Genomic DNA, 21,907 nt, shown 5'->3' with positions numbered 1-21,907 from the left:
GACTAGGGTTTGTTCTTTTCCCTGAAATGCCCCGACACACTTTTGTACCTCTAAAGACAATTACTGGGCTTTTATGGTGTTCACAAGTCATTTATGAGAAGTTCAGTGTCGTCAAGGACATTATGGTTGCAGTGGGGATGGGGGCTTAAGTCCTGGATAGAGTAAAATCAGTCCTTTAAAAAAAATCATATGAAATATTGCAATGGAATTGTTTTTTCAAGTAATAAATGCACATGGTTTAAATCGTCAAATAATATACCAAATCCTGTCTCACTCCTTAGAGAGAACTGCATTGAACTCTTAGCTCTTTTTTATTGTCTGTATTTCTCTTTCTTGATTTTTCCATTGTAGACATCATTGATTGTTTTCTTCCAAAAGGGATGAGGGCTTACCTTACTTCCTTCCCATCTCCTAATACCTCTCAATAAAGGCATGTTATTGTTTTTGTTCCTTTATTGGTTACCACTAACTTTCATACATGCCAACATCTTTTATAACTGATTTAATCTACAAAGACAATATCTTTTTGACTTCATTTTATTGGGTGCAATAAATTAGGGTCTAACAGAGTTAGATCTAATTAGGTGTACACTTACGGCTCTGGAGGTTGTTGGACATAAATGTTCTGCAGAAGTAATCCCCTGTTTGTTTTCCTTGTGTGTTACAGTAATCTGGAGATGTTGAAAATGTTTTATTTTGGGTTTTGTCATAATCTTTGCCTTTTTAAAAATGTTTTACAGAAATAAATATCTTCCTTCAATAGATGAAAATGAAAATACAGAAGAAAGAGAAGCAGGTAAGTGATCACTTTTCTTTTAAGTGAATGCATCTGGGTATCTTGGTGCTTTTTCAACAAGGGGAGACACTGGCAGTGTTGGCTTATCCCTTAATCTCTGGCACTTTCCCTATTGCCTGTATTATAGTAACTGAGAGCTCTGTTCTGAATGATGTAATAATATGGATTTTTCTTGCTGCTCAGTTCATCTTCACGTAGGAGTAAATGTAATGAAAACTATATATCAGAATATTATTCAAATTAGCCAAGTAGAAGAGAAACATTTCCTCCCTTTGAACAGCTTTCTGAGTCTTTTCTGAAAGAGAGATGTGACCGATTCTTTATATTTTATATATATATCCTTCTGGATTTTTGGTTAAACTAAAAGCATTCTTACTTACCGAATCCTTATTTATAATGATCTGTGGATGGGTTCCCCCTAGAGAGAATAGTGAAATATTTGGAAGAATGGGAGCATCAACTCTTTGGCATTTGGTATTTTGAAGGGCGTGTGGGATGGAGAGTGATTTATCTTGCCAGGATCTCTTTCCTTGGTTGGTACTGCTATGCCATGAGTGTAACATATTCAAAGGAACTCTGAGACCTCACTCAGGGAGGTCGGATGGGAGACCTGTCTGTGTCTCTTGGAAATGGGCTATTTCTGTTGGGCTGGTTTTTCTTTTACAGAATTGATTGACAGCCTGGGAACTGGGGTATCTAAATCCCTGCTTTTCACTGGGACTCTGTAACAAAGAGGTTGGGTGAGACTAGCCACTCCTACCTTTCCAGTTTGCTTCTAGGGAACTCTAGTCTAATAATAGGGTGACTTAGGGTTATGGGTTAGGGTTATGGTTACAAGGACTACCCCCGGTCTGTCCTCAATGGCTAGGTTGGTTTGGGGAATTAGTTAATTCATCTGCTGCCAGATAACAAGAAGAGCAGTGACTAAATACTGCCTACACACTGGATTTATATCTGTCCTAGCTCAAAGAGTTGTCAGCTGATAGGCAAACGCTACATGGAATGCAGTTCGATGTACCAGGAACTTATCCTGTGGATATACTCAGGTGTGCAAAACTGTGTGTATAAAGGCTTAAATTGCTGTTTCACGTATGATAGCAAAAATGGAAAAGAACGTACACATCAGTCAAAAAGGGGACTGTTCAAATCATAGCACACCCACCTAGTGGAATATTATGCTGCTGTTAAAAAGAAGACATTACTGGCTGGATGCAGTGGCTCACACCTGTAATCCCAGCACTTTTGGAGGCCGAGGCAGGCAGATCACCTGAGGTCAGGAGTTTGAGACCAGCCTGGCCAACATGGCGAAACCCCGTCTCTACTAAAAATACAAAAAAATTAGCCGGGCATGGTGGCGAGCACCTGTAAACACAGCTACTCAGCAAGCTGAGGCAGGAGAATCACTTGAACCTGGGAGGTGGAGGTTGCAGTGAGCCGAGATTGCACCATTGGACTCCAGCCTGGACAAGAGCAAGACTCCGTCTCAAAGAATACATTACTGAAGAGAACCCCAAACCCTCAAAACTATTGTCATTTGTGGTATGTGAGCAGGTTTATATTTCTTAAAGCAATCTGCACATTTGTTTATTTTTAAGCATCCTTTAAGATAAGCTTTTTTTTTTTATGGACTCAAAACATTTAATTTTTTTAATTTTATTATTATACTTTAAGTTTTAGGGTACATGTGCACAATGTGCAGGTTTGTTACATATGTATACATGTGCCATGTTGGTGTGCTGCACCCATTAACTCGTCATTTAGCATTAGGTATATCTCCTAATGCTATCCCTCCCCCCTCCCCCCACCCCACAACAGTCTCCGGAGTGTGATGTTCCCCTTCCTGTGTCCATGTGTTCTCATTGTTCAGTTCCCACCTATGAGTGAGAACATGCAGTGTTTGGTTTTTTGTCCTTGCGATAGTTTGATGAGAATGATGGTTTCCAGCTTCATCCATGTCCCTACAAAGGACAGGAACTCATCATTTTTTATGGCTGCATAGTATTCCATGGTGTATATGTGCCACATTTTCTTAATCCAGTCTATCGTTGTTGGACATTTGGGTTGGTTCCAAGTCTTTGCTATTGTGAATAGTGCCACAATAAACATACATGTGCATGTGTTTTTATAGCAGCATGATTTATAATCCTTTGGGTATATACCCAGTAATGGGATTGCTGGGTCAAATGGTATTTCTAGTTCTAGATCCCTGAGGAATGGCCACACTGACTTCCACAATGGTTGAACTAGTTTACAGTCCCACCAACAGTGTAAAAGTGTTCCTGTTTCTCCACATCCTCTCCAGCACCTGTTATTTCCTGACTTTTTAATGATCGCCATTCTAACTGGTGTGAGATGGTATCTCATTGTGGTTTTGATTTGCATTTCTCTGATGGCCAGTGATGATGAGCATTTTTTCATGTGTCTTTTGGCTGCATAAATGTCTTCTTTTGAGAAATGTCTGTTCATATCCTTCGCCTACTTTTTGATGGGGTTGTTTGTTTTTTTCTTGTAAATTTGTTTGAGTTCATTGTAGATTCTGGATATTAGCCCTTTGTCAGATGAGTAGGTTGCAAAAATTTTCTCCCATTTTGTAGGTTGCCTGTTCACTCTGATGGTAGTTTCTTTTGCTGTGCAGAAGCTCTTTAGTTTAATTAGATCCCATTTGTCACTTTTGGCTTTTGTTGCCATTGCTTTTGGTGTTTTAGACATGAAGTCCTTGCCCATGCCTGTGTCCTGCATGGTATTGCCTAAGTTTTCTTCTAGCATTTTTATGGTTTTAGGTCTAACATTTAAGTCTTTAATCCATCTTGAATTAATTTTTGTATAAGGTGTAAGGAGATAAGCATTTATTTAAATCAAAACATTCTTTAGTGATTCCACCAAAATGAATTCTGGTTTCTTGTGAGATTTTACTGGTTCATGTTAAGACCTTTGGTATGTTAGCCAGCTGTTATGTAGCTTCAGTTGGATGGGTTTTTGTTTTGGACCTCATGGTAATTTTGATGAACAGAACAGGATTTTTCATTTAAAAGTTAATATTAGGATACAGAAGCAGGTTACAGAAGTGAGCAACTTTCAGAAATACTTGATCCTGCTCCTCTTATAAATACTGATGGTAGGCCATACTGATAACTGAATTGCAAGAAGTTGCAAAGAATGAAAATAGAAAATGATGTTCAAGTTAAAGCAATATATAGGCTCCAGGATGGAGAATTCAGTGCCTAATAGAGAAGAGGCTCATGTTCTGGAGTGAATTTCAGCTTTGATTTCCATAGAACAGGATTGAAACTCTGACCTTACGATTTAGTTGTATAATTTTGGGTAAGTTCAGCCTTGTCAAATGAACCTTTATGGAAATGTTTCCTTTGTGCTTCTTAACTAGTTGGGCATTCCACCACAGCACTGTTGATGCCATCCATGATGTCATGAGGGTGGTGGCCATCAACATTGCAGACACAGACTGGGCAGTAGTCAGTCCCCAGGAGCTCTTTAATAGTTCCAGAGAGTTCTCTGGCTGAAGATTGGTCCTGCATCTGTCGAGCAGTGTTGACAATCTCATCACAAGTGATATTTCCACTGTGTTTAATGTTTTTCTGTTTCTTTCTGTCTATTGGTGGTTCCTTGAGGGCTTTGATGATTAGGGCAGAGGCAGAAGGTACCACCTCAATCTGGGCCTGTCTGTTCTGAATGGTCAGTTTCACTGTAATCCTTAGACCCTTCCAGTCACTAGTTGCCTTGGCAATGTCATCATCAACCTTTTTGGGAGACAGACCCAGGGGTCTTACCCTGGGAGCCAGTGCAGACATGGCATCGACTTCACCCCCGGTGCACCTCAGGTATACGACTCTAATCTCATTGGGGTCAAACTTCAGCAGCATGGTGGAGGCAGCTTGTGTCAGATGAATCCGATTCAGGACGACTGAAAAAAGTTGCACCTTGGCCTCCTTTGAGCTGGAAGACAAAAGCCAGCCTTGTTTTTCTGTCATTTAAATGGAAGTAATCATAACATGCCTCACATCATAAGATTAGGATTAAGTGCGGTAATTTGTCGAGTACTTGGTGTTTAGTTCGTCAGTGGCAAGGAAATCTTTCAGTTTAACAATAAAAGTAACCATCAAACTTTGTCTTTTACCATGATTCTGAGGTGTTAGAAGTAGCAGCAAATAAAACATCCACCTTTTAAAAACCCTCATTCCTATTAATTCACTTTCCTCTTCCCTGGAGAAAAATGGCATGTAAGTACACTCTGATCTTGATATTCCTCATTTCTTTGTTCAAAATCTTTACCAAGGTAAATTGAGATGGTAGATTTTTACAAATTAAATCAAAACTCAGTAATAAATAATCGTGCTTCTTATTAACCAGAAAGGGCATAATAGGAGTAATGTGCCCAGAATAAAGGGTTTAGAGATTGACTTTGTTTTGCCTAAAGAATCGTTGTAAGAAAAACAGACTTTAATAAAACGTTTAAAAGTGCATCACTCAGGAGAGCTATAGACTTTTATCTACATTAAAAAGAACTAAACTGCTTCTAAGAAATACGTTATTTTAATTCTTAAGATGACTAAGCATTATTAGGCAGAAAAAAATTATAAAAATAAAATGTGAACTCTAATCATTGAAAACCTATGTGGCACTATTGATGTATAATATAGTTGTAAATACTTCTTTGCAAGAGGGCACATCCTAATGTTAGCAACAACGAAACTATGATATAGGAATATTGATTTTTATTCATCTCAGCTCCTGCTTGGCACTGGGAAAAACATAAAAAATGATAAATATTACGTAATGTATAATATGGTCTGCAGGCAGGTGTCATCTTAAGGGGTAAGAGGGCTTTGGGACCACATATCCAGTGTAGAAGACAGTTAATAAGCAGTGAATGCAATAGAAATACATAATATTATAAGTAGGATGACGGCTTGGAGCTGACTTGAGTAACTACGGGAGAATCTTGCTTCCTGACCCCATGCCAAGAGTTGGGTAAGCAGAGCCCTTCATTCTTAGGTCCTCTAGAAAACATAAAGATGGGAAGAGTTTTCTTCAGATATACTGTGAGAATCTCAAAGACTTTCAGATTATTAGGTCTTATTTTCTTCCCTGGAGTGAATATGGGTATAATTTATTCACTGAACAATTATTTATTGAGTTTTTCAGCATTAATTTATTAATACTAATTCAGAAATATTTGAGTTCTACTTGGGGTCAGGTTCAGTAGTAACTAAAGCAATTTCTCAAGAAATTTCTAGCCTGGTTACAAACCATTAATATAACCAGGGGATGAAATATGCCTCGGAAGAGCCAGAGTTTTACCTTGTGGTGGAAGATCATGCTCTGGAATTGGAAAGTATGGGGGCCAAGGGAAGGTCAGCCCCACCAAAGAAATTGAGAGTGTTCTAAAAAGAGGCAGTGTCTTCTGTGGGGAGCTAGGTTTCAGGCTTTTTGCTTCAGGGGCCTCAGGAGGAAAGCTTAGGAGGGAAGAGAGTAATATAGGTGGTTTTGGGAAGTTGAAAGACGTGGTGGGAAGGGAGAAAGGAAAGGCCTAGTGTGTGGTGCTAAATTTTGGGTGGTGACCAAGGGTGAACTAGGACAAAGAATAATTCCCGAAAGAATTGGTCCCAGAAGTCCTCTAGGGAGAGATGAGGACTCAGTTTACTAGTAGTATGGATCACTAAATCATGATCCATAATTCAGAATAGTGAAAGAGGAAGAATAGCAAAGTTGATAATATGGTTGAGTGAATAATTTACTTTTAAGACTTTTTGGCCTCATCCTGCAGAGGGTCTGAAGATCATCTGGGCCAATAACTAGCCTAGATGACTAAAGAGCCTCACCCTAGAATCATGTTTCAAAAGGACTTAAAAGGGACCTATCCACCTCTTTTCTCCTCCCTCCTCCAAAAAGGAAAAGAAGTCTGAGCATTAAATGCTTTCCCCTCTTTGAACATATCTTAGTATATTTTTTTCATTATTCTTACTTTATGTTCTGAAACATACACTCGAGGCCAGAATAAAGTCACTGAGATGGCAAAATAACGCTGATTTATTTCATGTGAGCTGTGGATGAAGCTAGGACTGTGTAGCCTGAGGAAATGAAGACTTAAGGGCATCATGTGGAAAAGAGTTAAATGTGTCTATTGCTGGACCTGTGGAAGAGAATGGGACACATGGGGAGAGTTAGAGGACGATAGGCTTCATATAAAGAAGGACATCCGGAGAAGTTGAGCTGCGCAGCTGTGCCATATGCCTTGTAAGCAGTAAGCTCCCTGTCTCCAGAACTTATTAGTTATTATTTTCTCTCTCTCCTAATTCTTTGCTTGTATGTTAGAAAGCATGAGATGGGAGTTTGAACTTGACCTCAGAGGCCCATCCTGACTAGAATCATAGTTTGCCAGTACATTTATTTATGGTATTTATAAGACCAAATTAAATTGTATGTAAGTTGACACAATTTTAACTAAAATATTACATAGTAATCATATATTACTATGATATAGTAATATTACTATACATACACAGTAATATGATTATTATAATATAGTATCATATATAACAGTACATATGATTATATAGTAATCATATTACTGTGTAATATTTTAGTATTAAAATACTAATATTTTAATTTTAGTATAAAATATTAACATTAAAATATTTATAGTATGATTAATTATATGTTAATATTAAAATTTAATATTTAAATTGCACTGTGGTTCATTTAATTCATGTTACTATTGTTATCAAATACGTCACTAGCATTTATGAGACAGACACAAAATTTTAATGGAAATAAGCTGCTAATTTTAAAATCCTATGCATAAAGAAGCTATAAGTCTAGTAAGTTTACATGTAGAAAACACTATCATAAAAAAGGCTACTTAAAAACATCTAATGGAATTGCCTCGTCTCCTGTCTTGACCAGAGGAGTCTGGGAAGCTCTGGTGACCAAGTTTTTGAAGCAGCTTCAAAGTGATGATGAAGGATTTGGATCTGTGACATTTTTAGCTCGCACAACGAGTATTGATGTGACTGTGAAGAATTGTCTTCCTCTGCCTAACTTTGTTTTTTTTTTTTTGAGACAGAGTTTTGCTTTGTTGCCCAGGCTGGAGTGTAGTGGCAAAATCTCAGCTCACTGCAACCTCCACCTCCCGGGTTCAAGCAATTATCATGCCTCAGCCTCTTGAGTAGCTGGGATTACAGGCGCCTGCCACCACGCCTGGCTGATTTTTTGTATTTTAGTAGAGACGGGGTTTCACTATTTTGCCCAGGCTGATCTCAAACTTCTGAGCTCAGGCAATCCGCATGTCTTGGCCTCCCAAAGTGATAGGATTACAGGAATGAGCCACCGTGCCTGGCCGCTCTGCATAACTTTGATTCATCCTTGGGAAAACTAGCCCAAAGGGTTAAAGTATCATGAAAAAACCAAAAGTGCAACAGGAGCGTCTTTTTCATTTTGATATGGTTTGTAACTTTATCATGAACTTACTGTCCAGGAACTACGTAATATTTAGATACTGAGAATAAAACGTTCTCATTTTGTAAGGATAAAAGAAATATGTCTACTGCTAACAAACTACATTCTTACGATGGTGGTTGTAGATCTTTGGTAGCTGCCAAGTCCATGTTTAAAATGACCCTCATCTTGGGACCCTTCTGGGTGAAGCTGAAAAGTCTTAGACATCATTTATTTAATATATGTCCTACTACATTTATTTAATATATGTCCACTTAATAAATTGTTTATTCTTGATATGTTTCTCATCTGATCTGGAGAACAAGTGGATTTATGAAGAAATGGATAGAAGAGGAAAAGTTAGTGAATTGAAAGTCATCTGGGGAAAGGTTGAGGAGAGATACAGGTGTGTTGGGGAATGGGTGATGGAAACAAAATAGAGGTTGGTTAGAGGTTCTTGCTGATTCTTATTTCTAAGTTTGTTGTATCCAGTACACGAGACAGTGTGAAGTGATTAAAAGCAATGGCCCTTGAAATAGGAGTCAAATCCCAAATCTTAGCTTTACCACTTACTAGCCGTGGGACCAAGTTGAGTTATTTAGCCTCTCTAGGCTTCTACTCTGTAAAATGGAGTCATAATATGCCTCTATCTTAAGGTTGTTTTGGTGATACATTTAATAAGCTTAGTATCTTCCTAATACCCAGTTGTTAGTAAAATTAACTATTATTATTATTGACATCTTTTTTTTTTTTTTTTTTTTTTTTTTTGAGACAGAGTCTCACTCTGTCACCAGGCTGGAGTGCAGTGGCGCGATCTTGGCTCACCGCAATCTCCACCTCCCGGAATCAAGCAATTCTCCTGCCTTAGCCTCTTGAGTAGCTGGGATTACAGGCACACGCCACCACACCCAGCTAGTTTTTTGAATTTTTAGTAGAGATGGGGTTTCACCATGTTGGCCAGGATGTTCTCAATCTCCTGACCTTGTGATCCACCCGTCTCAGCCTCCCAAAGTGCTGGGATTACAGGCGTGAGCCACCGTGCCTGGCCTTGGAATCCATTTTATGTGTAAAATATCAGAACAATTCTGGGTGGTTAGAGTCATTGTGACTACAAGGCTGAGATACATAAAAGAACAATTCCTTAACCGTGAATACAGTCTTTCTTTTTCTTTTTTTTTGAGACGGAGTCTCGCTCTGTTGCCCAGGCTGGAGTGCAGTGGTGCGATCTCGGCTCCCTGCGAGCTCCGCCTCCCAGATTCATGCCATTCTCCTGCCTCAGCCTCCTGAGTAGCTGGGACTACAGGCGCCCGCCACCATGCCCAGCTAATTTTTTGTATTTTTTAGTAGAGACGGGGTTTTACCATGTTAGCCAGGATGGTCTCGATCTCCTGACCTTGTGATCCACCCGCCTTGGCCTCCCAAAGTGCTGGGATTACAGGCATGAGCCACTGCGCCCAGCCGAATACAGTCTTTCTAACTCTAGGCCGGGGTCCTGGTTTATTATGTGGCAGGGGTAGGAGCAGAGTTGGCCTAAGTTTTGGGCCTAGGGCCTCTGGTAGCCCAAAGCTACTGTAAAACTACATGTGGGCCAGGAATTAAGAGGTAGGAAAATAGTCTTATTCACCCCACTAGATTCTGTTCAGCATCTACTTGTCCTAGAATGTATCACCAAATAATTCTAAAAGACGTATCTCCTGGACTTTGTTGGTGGAGCAAACATCATTCCACTTAGGCAGATTAGGAAATTGAGTTACTGTGAGGTTTTGGTCTACCCAAAGCCATAGTTAGAAATAAAAGTAGTTTCCAAACACAACACAGGCACTTATTATTATTTTCCCTCTCTCCTCCTAATTCTTCCCTGTCAGCATCTAAATTTAGCCATATACTAGCCCACAGTTTTTGTTACTGCCTAGAGTTAACAAGAATTAGGTTGACTGCATATTTAGAGATTTCAAATTTCTAAGACTCTTGAAACATCATAAAAGTATCTCCTGTCCCCGTCTCCCCATTTTAATTGCAAAAATATGGAAGTAGAGGTGGAGACTAAAAACGACAGAGTCAAGTATTTGGGGGTGGAAAGGTTTTGAAAAAATGACATTACCAAATCTGTTGACCACTCTTTAGTGCTTCACTTACCTGCTTCTCAGCAGCGTTTGACACCTGCGATGATTCTGTCTTGAAATGCTCTTTTCTTCAGGCTTCGGGGATACCATGCTTTCAGTCTTACCTTTTTTCCCACCAACTTCGCTTATCTCACTGTTTCTTCTCACTCTGTAGGTTCTTCTTCCTCTGGTGATCCTGAAATGTTAGTGTGTGTCAGGATTTGGTCCTGTTTTCTCTTCTCTCTTTATTCTTGCTGGGCAGTCTAATTCATTCTTGTAGAAATTTTTCTTGGAAAATTATCCAAGAACTTACTGGATTTCTCCACCTGAATTATCCTTAAATACCTGCAACTGAACTGTCTAACCAGCTGTGACTATGTGAAGAACATCAGGATCAAAGTACCTGCTTTGTCACCTAAAGCACAGGACTCCTCAGTAGAGACAGATTGAAATAGAAATGTTCCTGGACTTCCCGATGAAGTTATGTCCTGACAAACCCATCATAAAGTTGAAAATTCATAAATCAAACCATTATGAGTCGGGGACTGACTGTATACTAAATGCAGAAAAAGAAAGAGAGAAAGAGACATACAAATGCACAATCGGACAGACATTGTTCCTGCCCCCACTCTGGTCAGTCTTGCTAATTCCACACAGATGTCTTTGCTGAATGGATAAGTTGCAGTACAATTGCAGCAAAATAAAAGCTGAGGACATGTGGGTTTTTTTTTTTTTTCTACATTTAGTATGTTCTGTAGTCAAATGCCTGTTTTAAAAAAAATCTTTCAGAAGAAAGTGAAGGTGAAAAAAATAAAACAATCCTAATTTTAATTAGGAAATAACTTTAGCTACCTGAAATGTTGTCCACAAACTGATTTATTAATAGAAACAGTTACCTCTTCCTTTGAATTTTCATTTTTATTATTTGAACTTTAAAAAAACATAGAAGGTTGCAAATTTTGATGAGCTTTTCTACTCGTTTTTATGTTTAGCTAATTTCTAACACAGAACACCATCTTCTCCCTGCTGGAGAAGATAGAAGACTCCAAAGCCAGCCAGCAGCAGGAGCCAGCGAGGCCTTGCTCACTACTTGGGTTGGAGGTGCAAGGAAGCACAGCTGGATGAAGGGTTTGTGGTGGCCTTTCCAGCCCAGGTGCAAAGTGCACACTTTGTCCTGCACCTCAGTCAAATGTAATCTCTCAGTGCTGACACCTCTCATTTTGCCTTTGATTCTTAAATCCTTATGATTGGGAGAAACATGGATTGTCTGGTAAAACAGTTTTTCCCGCTTATTATAGAAGTCTGTAAAATTTTTCTATTACATGTATATGAAAGTTTTTCTGTTAAAAATACCATGAAAGTAATACATTCTCATTATTGAAATTGTAGATGTCTATTAGAAATAAACAGCCAAATTTGCATAGCCTCAAATGCTTACTATTAACATTTTGTTTTCCTTCCATTATTTGTTCTATGCACAGATATTTATTGCCATTTCTGTTTACATGTACAATTCTATAGACTCCCTTTTTCTCTTTTCCAAATTGTAGATAACTGTTTCTTTCATTCAGTAACCACAGGATTGAATTATACCATAAGCCAGGTACTTTTCTAGGTACTACCACAGAATCACTGCCTCTGGAAGCTTACATTCTACTCATGGGAGACAGGTAAAAACAAAGAACAAAAAAGAAGTGAAAGCTGCCCACAGTCGTATCATCCAGACATGATGATGGTTAACATTTGGTCTGTGCCCTTGCAGACTTTAAAAAATTGTTTTAAAAAGCTAGCATTCGTATAGTATTTTTTAAAAACAAAAATGTGATTAGACCATAGGTTTTCTTTTTTTGCTTCCCAAATGTAGACATGTTTCATGTCTTTTAAACCTCCGTATAATAATGGGTGCGTAGTATTATTCCAGATGATGGGTGTACTATTAATTTAAATATTTTCCTAAAGATTGGCAAACAGGTTATTATAGCTTTTTTCTCTATTAAACACAATTGTGTATCAGATATTCTTATATATAATCCTTTGGAGTTATTATGTGTTTCCTTTATTTATGCCCTAGAAGAGAAGTTGCCCTGTTTAAAAGGATATCCACAATTAAAATTTTAGTATTGTTTTGTTGTATTTTTATCTAATTTGGTCTTAAGGTCACTCCCTGGGCAGTGGCTGTAATTTCTAGCACTGCCCTCATGGGGCCCCAGTGGGGTGGTCGTGTGTGTTTACAGTGTGCCTTTCACTGGATACTTCTCTATCCTGAAGGGCAGCCTAATGCAAGTAACCAGTGACCAGGTGTCCCTCTCACAGAAGACTTAACTTATACTGGCAGACACCTTGTGGCTCTTGTCTAACCTGTGTCCTGTGTCCATTTTATTCCTACCAAGATAACCACTCTCTAGGAGAGCCTTAATCAGGAGGAGAGTTAGGTTAATGTGTGTCAGTCAGGTGAGATACAGAGAAGACAGCATAACAGAACATGAAATAACAGAAGCAGTTTTATTACTTGCAGATCCTAGAGAGAAGAGAGCAGCACACCTCACAGAGCCAGTGAGAAGCGAAGAGCTATCCAGGGCACGCATGTTCAGTCAGTGTGTGGGGAGCAAGAAAGAAAGATGAACCAACCCATGGATCAAAGCCTTCATTAGGGTCCAGGCGGTTAACCATTACCCAAGCAGGTTTCCTGCGGGGAGTTCTAATTGCTGGGTTTAGAGCAAGCAGTTAGAGTTCAGTGGAGTCACTGCGGCGTATCTGGGCAGTCCATGCAGGGTATGGGGTCAGTGGAGCAAGACACGTAGGTAGGCTCTCTGGCTGTCCCATAGGTGGGTGGTCACCAGGAGGCAGTTGTAAAAGGCAGATATCTGGATTGACCACCTTGAGGAACTGGGAGGAAGCAGGGTCAAGGGTAGAAACTGTATCAAGCTTGATCAAGCTCCACTTCTGGTATGAGAAAGTCCAGTGTACATCCAAAATGGATGTTGAGGCAACATAAAATTATAAGAATTCACTACATGTTGCTACTCTGTCCTGCAAAAAAAGGCTTTTAATAGTTGATACTCTTGCCAGCAATATTTGAGAGCACCAATTTTGGTATGTCCTAGTACTGGATTTTTCAAAATGAAAATGTAATTTACATACTATAAAATCCACCCTTTAAAAATGTGCAATTTTGTGGTTTTTAGAATATTCACAAGATTGTGTAAACATCACCACTATTTAATTTCAGAACATTTTTGTAACCCCCAATTTGTCTCTTTGAGTTCGTTTTTTGCTGAGCATTTCATATAAATGGAATTATACAATATGTGGCCTTTTGTGTCTGGCTGATTTCATTTAGCCTGTTTTCAAGGTCTATCCATGGTGTAGCATGTTTCAGTACTTCACTCCTTTTTTATTTTTTTATTTTTTATGTTTTTGAGACAGAGTCTCACTTTGTCACCTAGGCTGGAGTACAGTGGCACGATCTCAGCTCACTGCAACCTCCGCCTCCCAAGTTCAAGCAATTCTCCTGCCTTAGCCTCCCAAGTAGCTGGGATTACAGGCGCATGCCACCCCACCTGGCTAATTTTTGTGTTCTTAGTAGATAGGGAGTTTCACCATGTTGGCCAGGCTGGTCTTGAACTCCTGACCTCATGTGATCCGCCCACCTTGGCCTCCCCTTTGCTGGGATTATAGGTGTGAGCCACTGCACCCAGCCCCATGTTACTCCTTTTTATGGCTGAATAATATGCCATTGTATGGACATACCACATTTTGTTTGCCTGTTCGTCTGTTGATGGATGGAGTTGCTTCCACCTTTTGGCTATTGTGAATAGTGCTGCTGTGAACATTTGTGTGTAAGTTTTTGTTTAAACACCTGTTTTCAATTCTGTGTATATGTGTGTGTGTGTGTGTGTGTGTGTATCTATGATGGAATTGCTGGATCATTTGCTAACTGTGTTTAACTTCTTGAAGGACTGTCACACTGTTAAGTGGCTTCACCATTTTATATTCCCACCAACAATGTATGAAAGTTTCAATTTCTCTGTATCCTTGCCAAAATTATTGTTGTCTTGTCTTTTTTATTATAGCCATCTTAGGTGGGTATAAAATAGTATCTCATTGTGGCCTTGAATTTGGTTCTTTTTTATTATTGACTTGTAAGAATTCTTTATATATTCTAGACACTAGACCCTTATCTGATAAATGATTTGCAAATATTTTCTCCTATTCTGGGGATTTTCTTTATGCACTTCTTCCTCAGCGTCCATGTGGGATTGTTCTAACGCCTTTCATGAATACCAAAATCTGAGGATGCTCAAGTCCCTTATTTAAAATGGTGTAGTATTTGTATATAACCCATACACATCTTCTCATACACTTTAAATCATCTCTAGGTTACTTACAATACCTAACGCAACACAAATGCTACATAAATAATTGTTGTAGTATATTGTTTTTAAATATGTATTTTTATTGTTGTATTGTCATTTTTAATTGTTTGTTTGTTTTCAAATATTTTCAATCCTCAGTTGGTTGACTCCATAGATGCAGAACCCATGGATTTAGAGGGCCAACTGTACTTTCTTGATAATATTCTTTAAAGTGCAAAAGTTATTAATTTTGATAAGTGTATTAAAGTTTTAAATGAAAAATATTTAAATTCCTTAATTACTATATTTCACATAAAATATGCATACTTTTAGGAAAAGTTGGGGGAAGTCTAATAGTATTATATTATCACTTTATTTAATTTTTCTTTCAAAGAAAGAATCATCCTAAAATTGGGAGAGGGAAATGTCATCACAACTTGGAGAGTATCTTCCCTTTCAACCTTCACATCTCTATATATACCTGTTTGCCATGCCAATATTTAAAGAAACTTGTAAATGGCCAGTAAATACTGTTTATATGAATAAGAGTGAAAGGCTCTCTCTCTATTCCTCAGGAGCTTAGATAGAGAACAGTACTAGCTTGGAAGCAGCTTATAGGCAATGATTGTCAGGTATCCATGTATGGATTCCTTACAGATAGAAATATATGTCTCCTGACCCAAAACAAAAAAATACAGTGAAATATGCTTAATTTTTTTTTGACCTGATGTACTGAAATTTAATGGTTTTTGTTGCCTGAGTTTTAGCATATTATTTCAAGGCTTTCTGTTGAAAAGGTATAGAAATGGTTATAACTGATGAAGAAGATTCTGTAGCAGATACGCTCATTATTCTGGATGATTTTCTTAATTAGAATCTATTTTGACTTTCAGGTTCTTGAATAATTGTTAAAGGTTTGTCCATGGACCTCTGTTTGGAACCACTGCCCAGGGCCATAATTTTTTCATTAGTTCTTAGCTCCTTTTCAACTGACCTGATCCAGTTTATCTAGATTCAAGTCTTTAAGTGTCTTTTCCAGGAATATTGTGGATTGATAATTTTGAATCACAGAAACGAGTTTTTTACTAACAGTGCAGTTTATGAGCTAGCGTTGTTGCATGTGTTACCAGTGGAACCTGTCCATTTCATTCCTGTTTTCCTAGATTCTTGTCTCTATTTAAACTGTTGTTATAATTTGTAAAATATTTTTGGCACCTTGTGGCCCATCATCTTCAACCTGTTCCTTTTAGGGCCAGTTTCAAAGTGGTAATTTAATGTCCTTGGTAGAAGCTGAAACAAAGCTTTTATTTCAGCTCTTTGCCTTTCCCCTGCTGACCTTGAGACGCATGAAAGAAATTTTTTTTTGTCTTATATTTTTTAATCTTCAGCAAATATGTTTTCAAAGCTCCCAACAAGGTGCCTTAAAAATACAAACATTTCTGGTAGACTTTTCAATTGTAATTTTATATATTTTATTACTAATATCTGCTTTTTCATCAAGAACTGCATGACCTTTCCCAAAGTGATTGCATATGCCATCACATTTAACTTTTATTTTTATTTTTAAGAGATCAAGTCTTGCTGTGTTGCCCAGGCTGGAGTGCAGTGGCACAATCATAGCCCGTTGTAACTTCAAACTGCTGGGCTCAAGTGATCCTCCTGCCTCAGCCTCCTAAGTAGCTAGGACTACAGGTGTGCACCACCACTGCTGGCAAATGTTTCAATTTTTTTTTTTTGGTAGAGACAGGGTCTTGCTCTATTGCCCAGGCTGGTCTCTAACTCCTGACCTCAAGTGGTTCTCCCACCTCAGCCTCCCAAAGTGCTGGTATTACAGGTGTGAACCACCATGCCTGGCTGCATTTAACATTTCTAACCAAGTTTCATCATGCTGGTCTCATGGCCTAGCAATCATTGTAGTTCCCCAGGAGGTCATACAATGCTCAATGAATTGGGTGTGAGCTTTGGCCAGATGGAGAGTTCAAATCCAGGCTCCTGCACTCAGTAGCCATATAGCCTTGGGCATATCAATTAACATCACTAATCTTCCATTTCTCTGTATACAAAATCGGCATCTTCATATTGACCCTGTGGGATTGTTATAAAGATTACAGGTCATGAAACATGCCTTGCACAAGCCCTAGTGTACCCATATGGCATGTTTTCAATAAATGTTAGCTGCAGCTCTTGCTATTGCCTAAGGATTGAATGCTCCCTTACTGCCACCTGCTTCTAGCTTCTTTGGGGACCCCTGTCCTTCAGAAAAGGGTCCTGGACGTGAGATATGAGCTGAAAAGACAGGGTCTCACTCTGACCTTCAGAGAGCCGCCTCGGTGGGAGTAGATCTTTTATGTTATCTTTGAAAGCCTAAGAAACCTGTGACTCATCCTTTTTAAGTCTGTACACCCTTGCATGCTAAGCAAAAACTTGTTCCTTGAGGGCCAGGCATCCTTGGCACAGAATTCAAGAATCTTCCGAGGACAGCTCTGCACTTCACAGGAGCCAAGCTTTACCTGGATACCTGTCACCTCACTGCTGGATTTCTTCTTGCCTTGTATCCCATTAAAACAGTTTTTAAAATTGTGGTAAAAGCGTATGATAGAAAATTTACCACCTTAACCATTTTTTTTGTATTTGATTTTAAATTCCTTTTATGTCCACTTATCTCCTCCTTTTCCAAAGCCTTCTCAAGTGCTCAATCAGCAATGAGATCATCAAACTGAATTGTTTTCCTTTTATTTATTTATTTATTTATTTATTTATTTTTGAAAGTAGTGAGTCCTGTCAGAATGACCAATTCCCTTTGTATTTAGGCTTATGAGGCTGTACTCTATTGATATGATAAAGATCTGCCCCCCGCCCCCCCAAAAATCTTTCCTTTCTTTCATCTTTTTCTCCTGGGATTCTCAGTGTTATGTTTGGGAGCATTGGACTAGGGAAAGAAACTGGAAAAACAGAAGGGGGAATATGCAGCTGAATGTTACAGTCTCTGTAACTACCAGGGTGGGCCAGGAAGTCTGAGCACAGATTGGGTAACCAGCATACTGAAGGGAAACCATGCCACCTGGGCAACTGTCTGTGCCCTTTAGCACATGCCAGGCCTCTTGTTAAGAGAGCAGGTTCCTCACAAATGGTGCTGTTTCTAAGCCGTCATGCAAAGATGATTGTAACCGTCTTCTTAGAAAGCCTGCTTGTCCCTCCCAGGCTCTTCTTAAGTTATTTCTTTGTTCCAGACCAAGGAGAAGGTGCCGTTCCTTGAAACTAACACCCACATTGTTACCGATTATCACCAACCTTAGCTTTGTTGTGAAATTGTAAATATTTTTTGCAACACCAGACCTGAAAGAATGAGATATAACTTCTAAACCCAAAGGGATGTTTTCTTAAAAAGTGGTCACTTTGAGGGGCTGTACTTTTATTTGTTGGTGCTCAAAAACAGCTTTGCAACTTCCATTTTAGGGATGCCTTCAGCACCTGTGACACATCCCTTCTAATGGCATCTATCACCATAAAACTTCCTCCTATACAGGTAGTTTGGTTTTTGCAAGTGGCTAAAGGTTATTTGGTGCTCAGTCTGGTGGCTAGATTAGATGATCATACAGAACAGCACAATTTTTAGTTAAAATCAAAGGCCTACCTTTGAATGATCCTGATTTAGTATGCTAACAACACGTTGGCACAGCTCCACAAGTGTAAAGGCCGTGTATGTCCTGTTTGCCACTCTGTCTCCAAGGCCTAGCACAATAGGAACTAACAGAGAGTGCGAACTCAGTAAATATTTGTTGAGCAAATCCATGTATTCAAACTGGGTAACTCTCTTTGTCTGAAGCATGAATTGGAAGGGTAATATGCTTGTTTCTCTCTCTTTTACAGTTGTCAAATTTAAAAGTTTTGAATCACTCCCCAATGTCTGATGCCTCTGTCAATTTTGACTACAAATCTCCATCCCCATTTGACTGCAGCACTGATCAAGAAGAGAAAATTGAAGATGTTGCTAGTCACTGTCTGCCTCAGAAGGACCTGTATACTGCTGAAGAGGAAGCTGCTACCCTTTTTCCTAGGAAAATGACATCCCATAATGGGATGGAGGACAGTGGAGGAGGAGGTACTGGAGTGAAGAAGAAACGGAAGAAAAAGGAGCCAGGAGACCAAGAGGGTGCAGCAAAGGGAAGCAAGGACAGAGAGCCCAAGCCAAAGAGGAAACGAGAACCGAAAGAGCCAAAGGAACCCAGAAAGGCCAAGGAGCCGAAGAAGGCCAAGGAGCACAAGGAGCCGAAGCAAAAAGATGGGGCAAAGAAGGCACGGAAGCCCCGGGAGGCCTCGGGCACCAAGGAGGCCAAAGAGAAGAGGAGCTGCACTGACTCTGCAGCCAGGACGAAGTCCAGGAAGGCCAGGTACGTTCCTTTCTCCCTTCTCTGAGCACTTGCCTATGCCAGTGCAGAATGATTTGCCTTTGGCATTAGCCCAAGCCCCTAGGCATAACCCTGCTGCACTCCTGTGGGCCTAAGCTTCACATCTCACCTGTATAGGATGGGGAGCAGGGGTAACCCCTTGGTGCTAATGCAAGGGGCTGTCCTTGGAGGTTGCTGTTTTCTCATTGCATTTCTAAAGTCGTGGTATTTCAAAAACGACATTTGTGTTTTTAGGATACTCCCAAGAATTCCCCACCCCCTTCAGACCCCAACCATTCTTTTTGGTCTTAGTACTTAGCATTCTTTAGTTGCTAGCTGTGTAGATGTACCCGCTATATCCCATGTTTATATGTTCTTTGTGTCTATATTAGCTTTCAGCCAAAAATGAACCACTTTTCTTACCTCCTAATGAGAGAAAGATAACCTTAATTAATACTGACCATGCAGTTTCTTGCCATTCCTTTTGGACTAAAAAGAATTAAAATGTTAACATGCACAGGGTGTAAGGGAAGTGACATCCCAGGTGTGATACAGGGGGCAGTGATTTTTGGAACAGCAGTCGTGTAGAGTGGCAGAGGAGCTGCTATGAGGAGGATGCACAGTCACGGGAATCAGTGGTGCAGGAAGCCTGAGAGAGCCGTCAGTATGCACAGATTTCCAGATAGATGAGGACTGACTAGCTTCCCCTAGGTTCCAAGCTCTGAGTACAGGACCATTCCTGATCTGTTTATCTAGTTCATTGTCTAGCACAGTGCTTGACACATTGACAAGTGCTTAGGAAATGCTGAGTAAATGAGACCAGAGGAGACCATAATGACTTACAGAGAGACCAGAGTGCATAGGTACAGATTCACTGTATAGACCCTATCAAGACAGCAAATGCATTCCTTGTGCAGGGAACTCAATATCTGTCATCATATGCAAATATTATATTTCTCATTTTGTTTCTAAATTCCTTGTGGAGAACTTTATATTTAGAATTTTGAGGAAACACCAAATACATGACTCCTATCTTAAGGAATTTACATGTCTAAAATCTAAGTGCAAGGGAAGGTTAATTATATTTATCTATGTATCTATTATTTTAGACCAAGAGCACTCATAAAAAAACACAGACTGATGTGGATACTAACAAAACATAAAGTAATGAGGCCATCACACCTGTGTTGGTCAGGCATGAAGGAGGTAATTTTAAGAATGCATTTTAAGTGGTGTGTGTTGCAACCTGGAGTTTACTATATGGTTCAGTTCTTTTTCAGAAGGACAGCTTGTTGGGACCAGATGGATAGTTTCTTAATCCAAATTAAAATTTTGCCTCATAATATTCACTCCCTTCTGTCTGGCAGGGAATTTCATCTTTCATCTACCACAGAAACTTGGGTGGGATCTCAGGAATGTAGGTTACAGAAAATGCCCATAAAATACCTTACAGACGGCCAAGAGAGAGGTAGACAGAACTCAGGATTCTGCCTAACTAAAACCTTACAGGATTTGTTTCTTAGTGAACCTAGTGAGCATACTCTAGTCTCCAGTGTGTGGATGGAGTAGCAGAGTGACTGTTCAGCCTCTGCAAATAATTTTCATCTCCAGATTACTTTGGAGGAACTGAAGTGGTACTTTGGGATAATAGCATATATAAAGGAGGAGGATCAGACATGAGCTAGTGTGGCAACTTTTTTTTATTATTATTACAGAGAATAATAAGGAATAAAGATTGTGTTTGAGAATTTAGGGTAATTAGAGGAGAGTTTTATAGCCCTAATAAGAAGTCTTGGTTTGTATCTAGAAGACATTAGAAAGCCATAGGTGTCTGAGCCCATTTAGTCACTGGTTTCTGATGTTTACAATTTTATCAACTCCTCCTTTTTTAAGGAATTCATGTTTACATTGTATGAGGTCTGAAACAAAGTGATGAGTATGCAAACATTGTCATAAATTCCATTTTGGGGGAATAAGGAGGCATTTAACAAAGTGTTGGATGCCAAATGTATAGGCAAAATCAGGATTCTGTCTAGTGAAAATGTACAGTCTTTGTTATATAAATGTAGCAATATTAACGCAACTTGATTTGATCTAATTAGGCTGTATGAAATATAAGTGAGTTGGAGAAGTGCTTGGCAGTGTTTTCAAAGGCTGCTAACTTAGAAGACAGCAGAACCTCTTGAGGTTTAGAAGTCCAAGAGACACCCTATTAGAGGAGACTGACAGAAGTGATCATCTCTTCAAAAATGTGGACAAGTTACATGAGCTTTCTCTTTATTTTAGAGTTCTATTACATTGATCTGTAACATAATAGAATTCTTCTATGTACTCCAGGGTTCTGGACTGGTTAGCCTTTGATTGCTTCTCTTTTATATCTTTATAAAGTTGTTTTGGTTCCTTTAATTAGTGATCCTACTGGTAGGCAGAAGCAATTTTAGATATGAAGCATGTTAATTGATTTAAAAATACATGTATATATATACACACACATATGTATATATGCATATGTTAGTAATTAAGCCTTAGTTTTTTGTTCTCGTTGATTTACTCTTGCAGATTGGCTCAAGTACATGTTTTGATTTGAGCAGGTATCGATTAGACCCTGGTAATACTTGATGGCTATAAATGATTCACTTAATGCTTGGATTACTGTAGGAGCTCCGCAACTGATTTACGGGCTTCTGGCCTTTTCCTCCCTCAGTCCATCTTGCCAGCTGCCACCTGGCTAGTCTTTCTGAAGCCCTGCTGTTGGCCCCTTTATTTATGTTGGCAACAGTGGTGGTGGTGGTGGTAAATCAAATCGCCTTTTCT

General features: G+C 39.2%; 2 protein-coding genes across 5 annotated transcripts in view; one reads left to right on the top strand and one right to left on the bottom strand.

Moving 5' to 3' along the window:
* The window catches only part of CHD6 (chromodomain helicase DNA binding protein 6), a 210,144-nt gene that overhangs the window by 61,475 nt on the left and 126,762 nt on the right, over positions 1 to 21,907 (top strand). For 3 of the 4 annotated variants that reach the window (XM_034947296.3, XM_055104987.2, XM_034947299.3), the window contains 2 exons: positions 741 to 796; positions 18,576 to 19,096. In XM_034947296.3, the coding sequence (XP_034803187.1) occupies positions 764 to 796; positions 18,576 to 19,096 (554 nt within the window). In that variant the 5' untranslated portion in view covers positions 741 to 763. The remainder of the gene's footprint in view (positions 1 to 740; positions 797 to 18,575; positions 19,097 to 21,907) is intronic. The other variant, XM_034947297.3, reaches the window with a different exon arrangement.
* On the bottom strand, positions 1,299 to 6,903 carry LOC106634187 (large ribosomal subunit protein uL11-like). The gene has a single exon (XM_063601245.1). It carries the CDS (start codon positions 4,780 to 4,782, stop codon positions 4,171 to 4,173), a length of 612 nt encoding a protein of 203 aa, XP_063457315.1. The 5' UTR covers positions 4,783 to 6,903; the 3' UTR covers positions 1,299 to 4,170.

Source organism: Pan paniscus, chromosome 21, assembly GCF_029289425.2.
Source record: "Pan paniscus chromosome 21, NHGRI_mPanPan1-v2.0_pri, whole genome shotgun sequence".
Lineage (NCBI taxonomy): Eukaryota > Metazoa > Chordata > Mammalia > Primates > Hominidae > Pan > Pan paniscus.
This window is presented reverse-complemented; position numbering and strand designations above follow the sequence as displayed.

Coding starts and splice junctions, on each gene's coding strand:
- LOC106634187 (XM_063601245.1), bottom strand. CDS start 4,782: ATGACAGAAAAACAAGGCTGGCTTTTGTCTTCCAGCTCAAAGGAGGCC.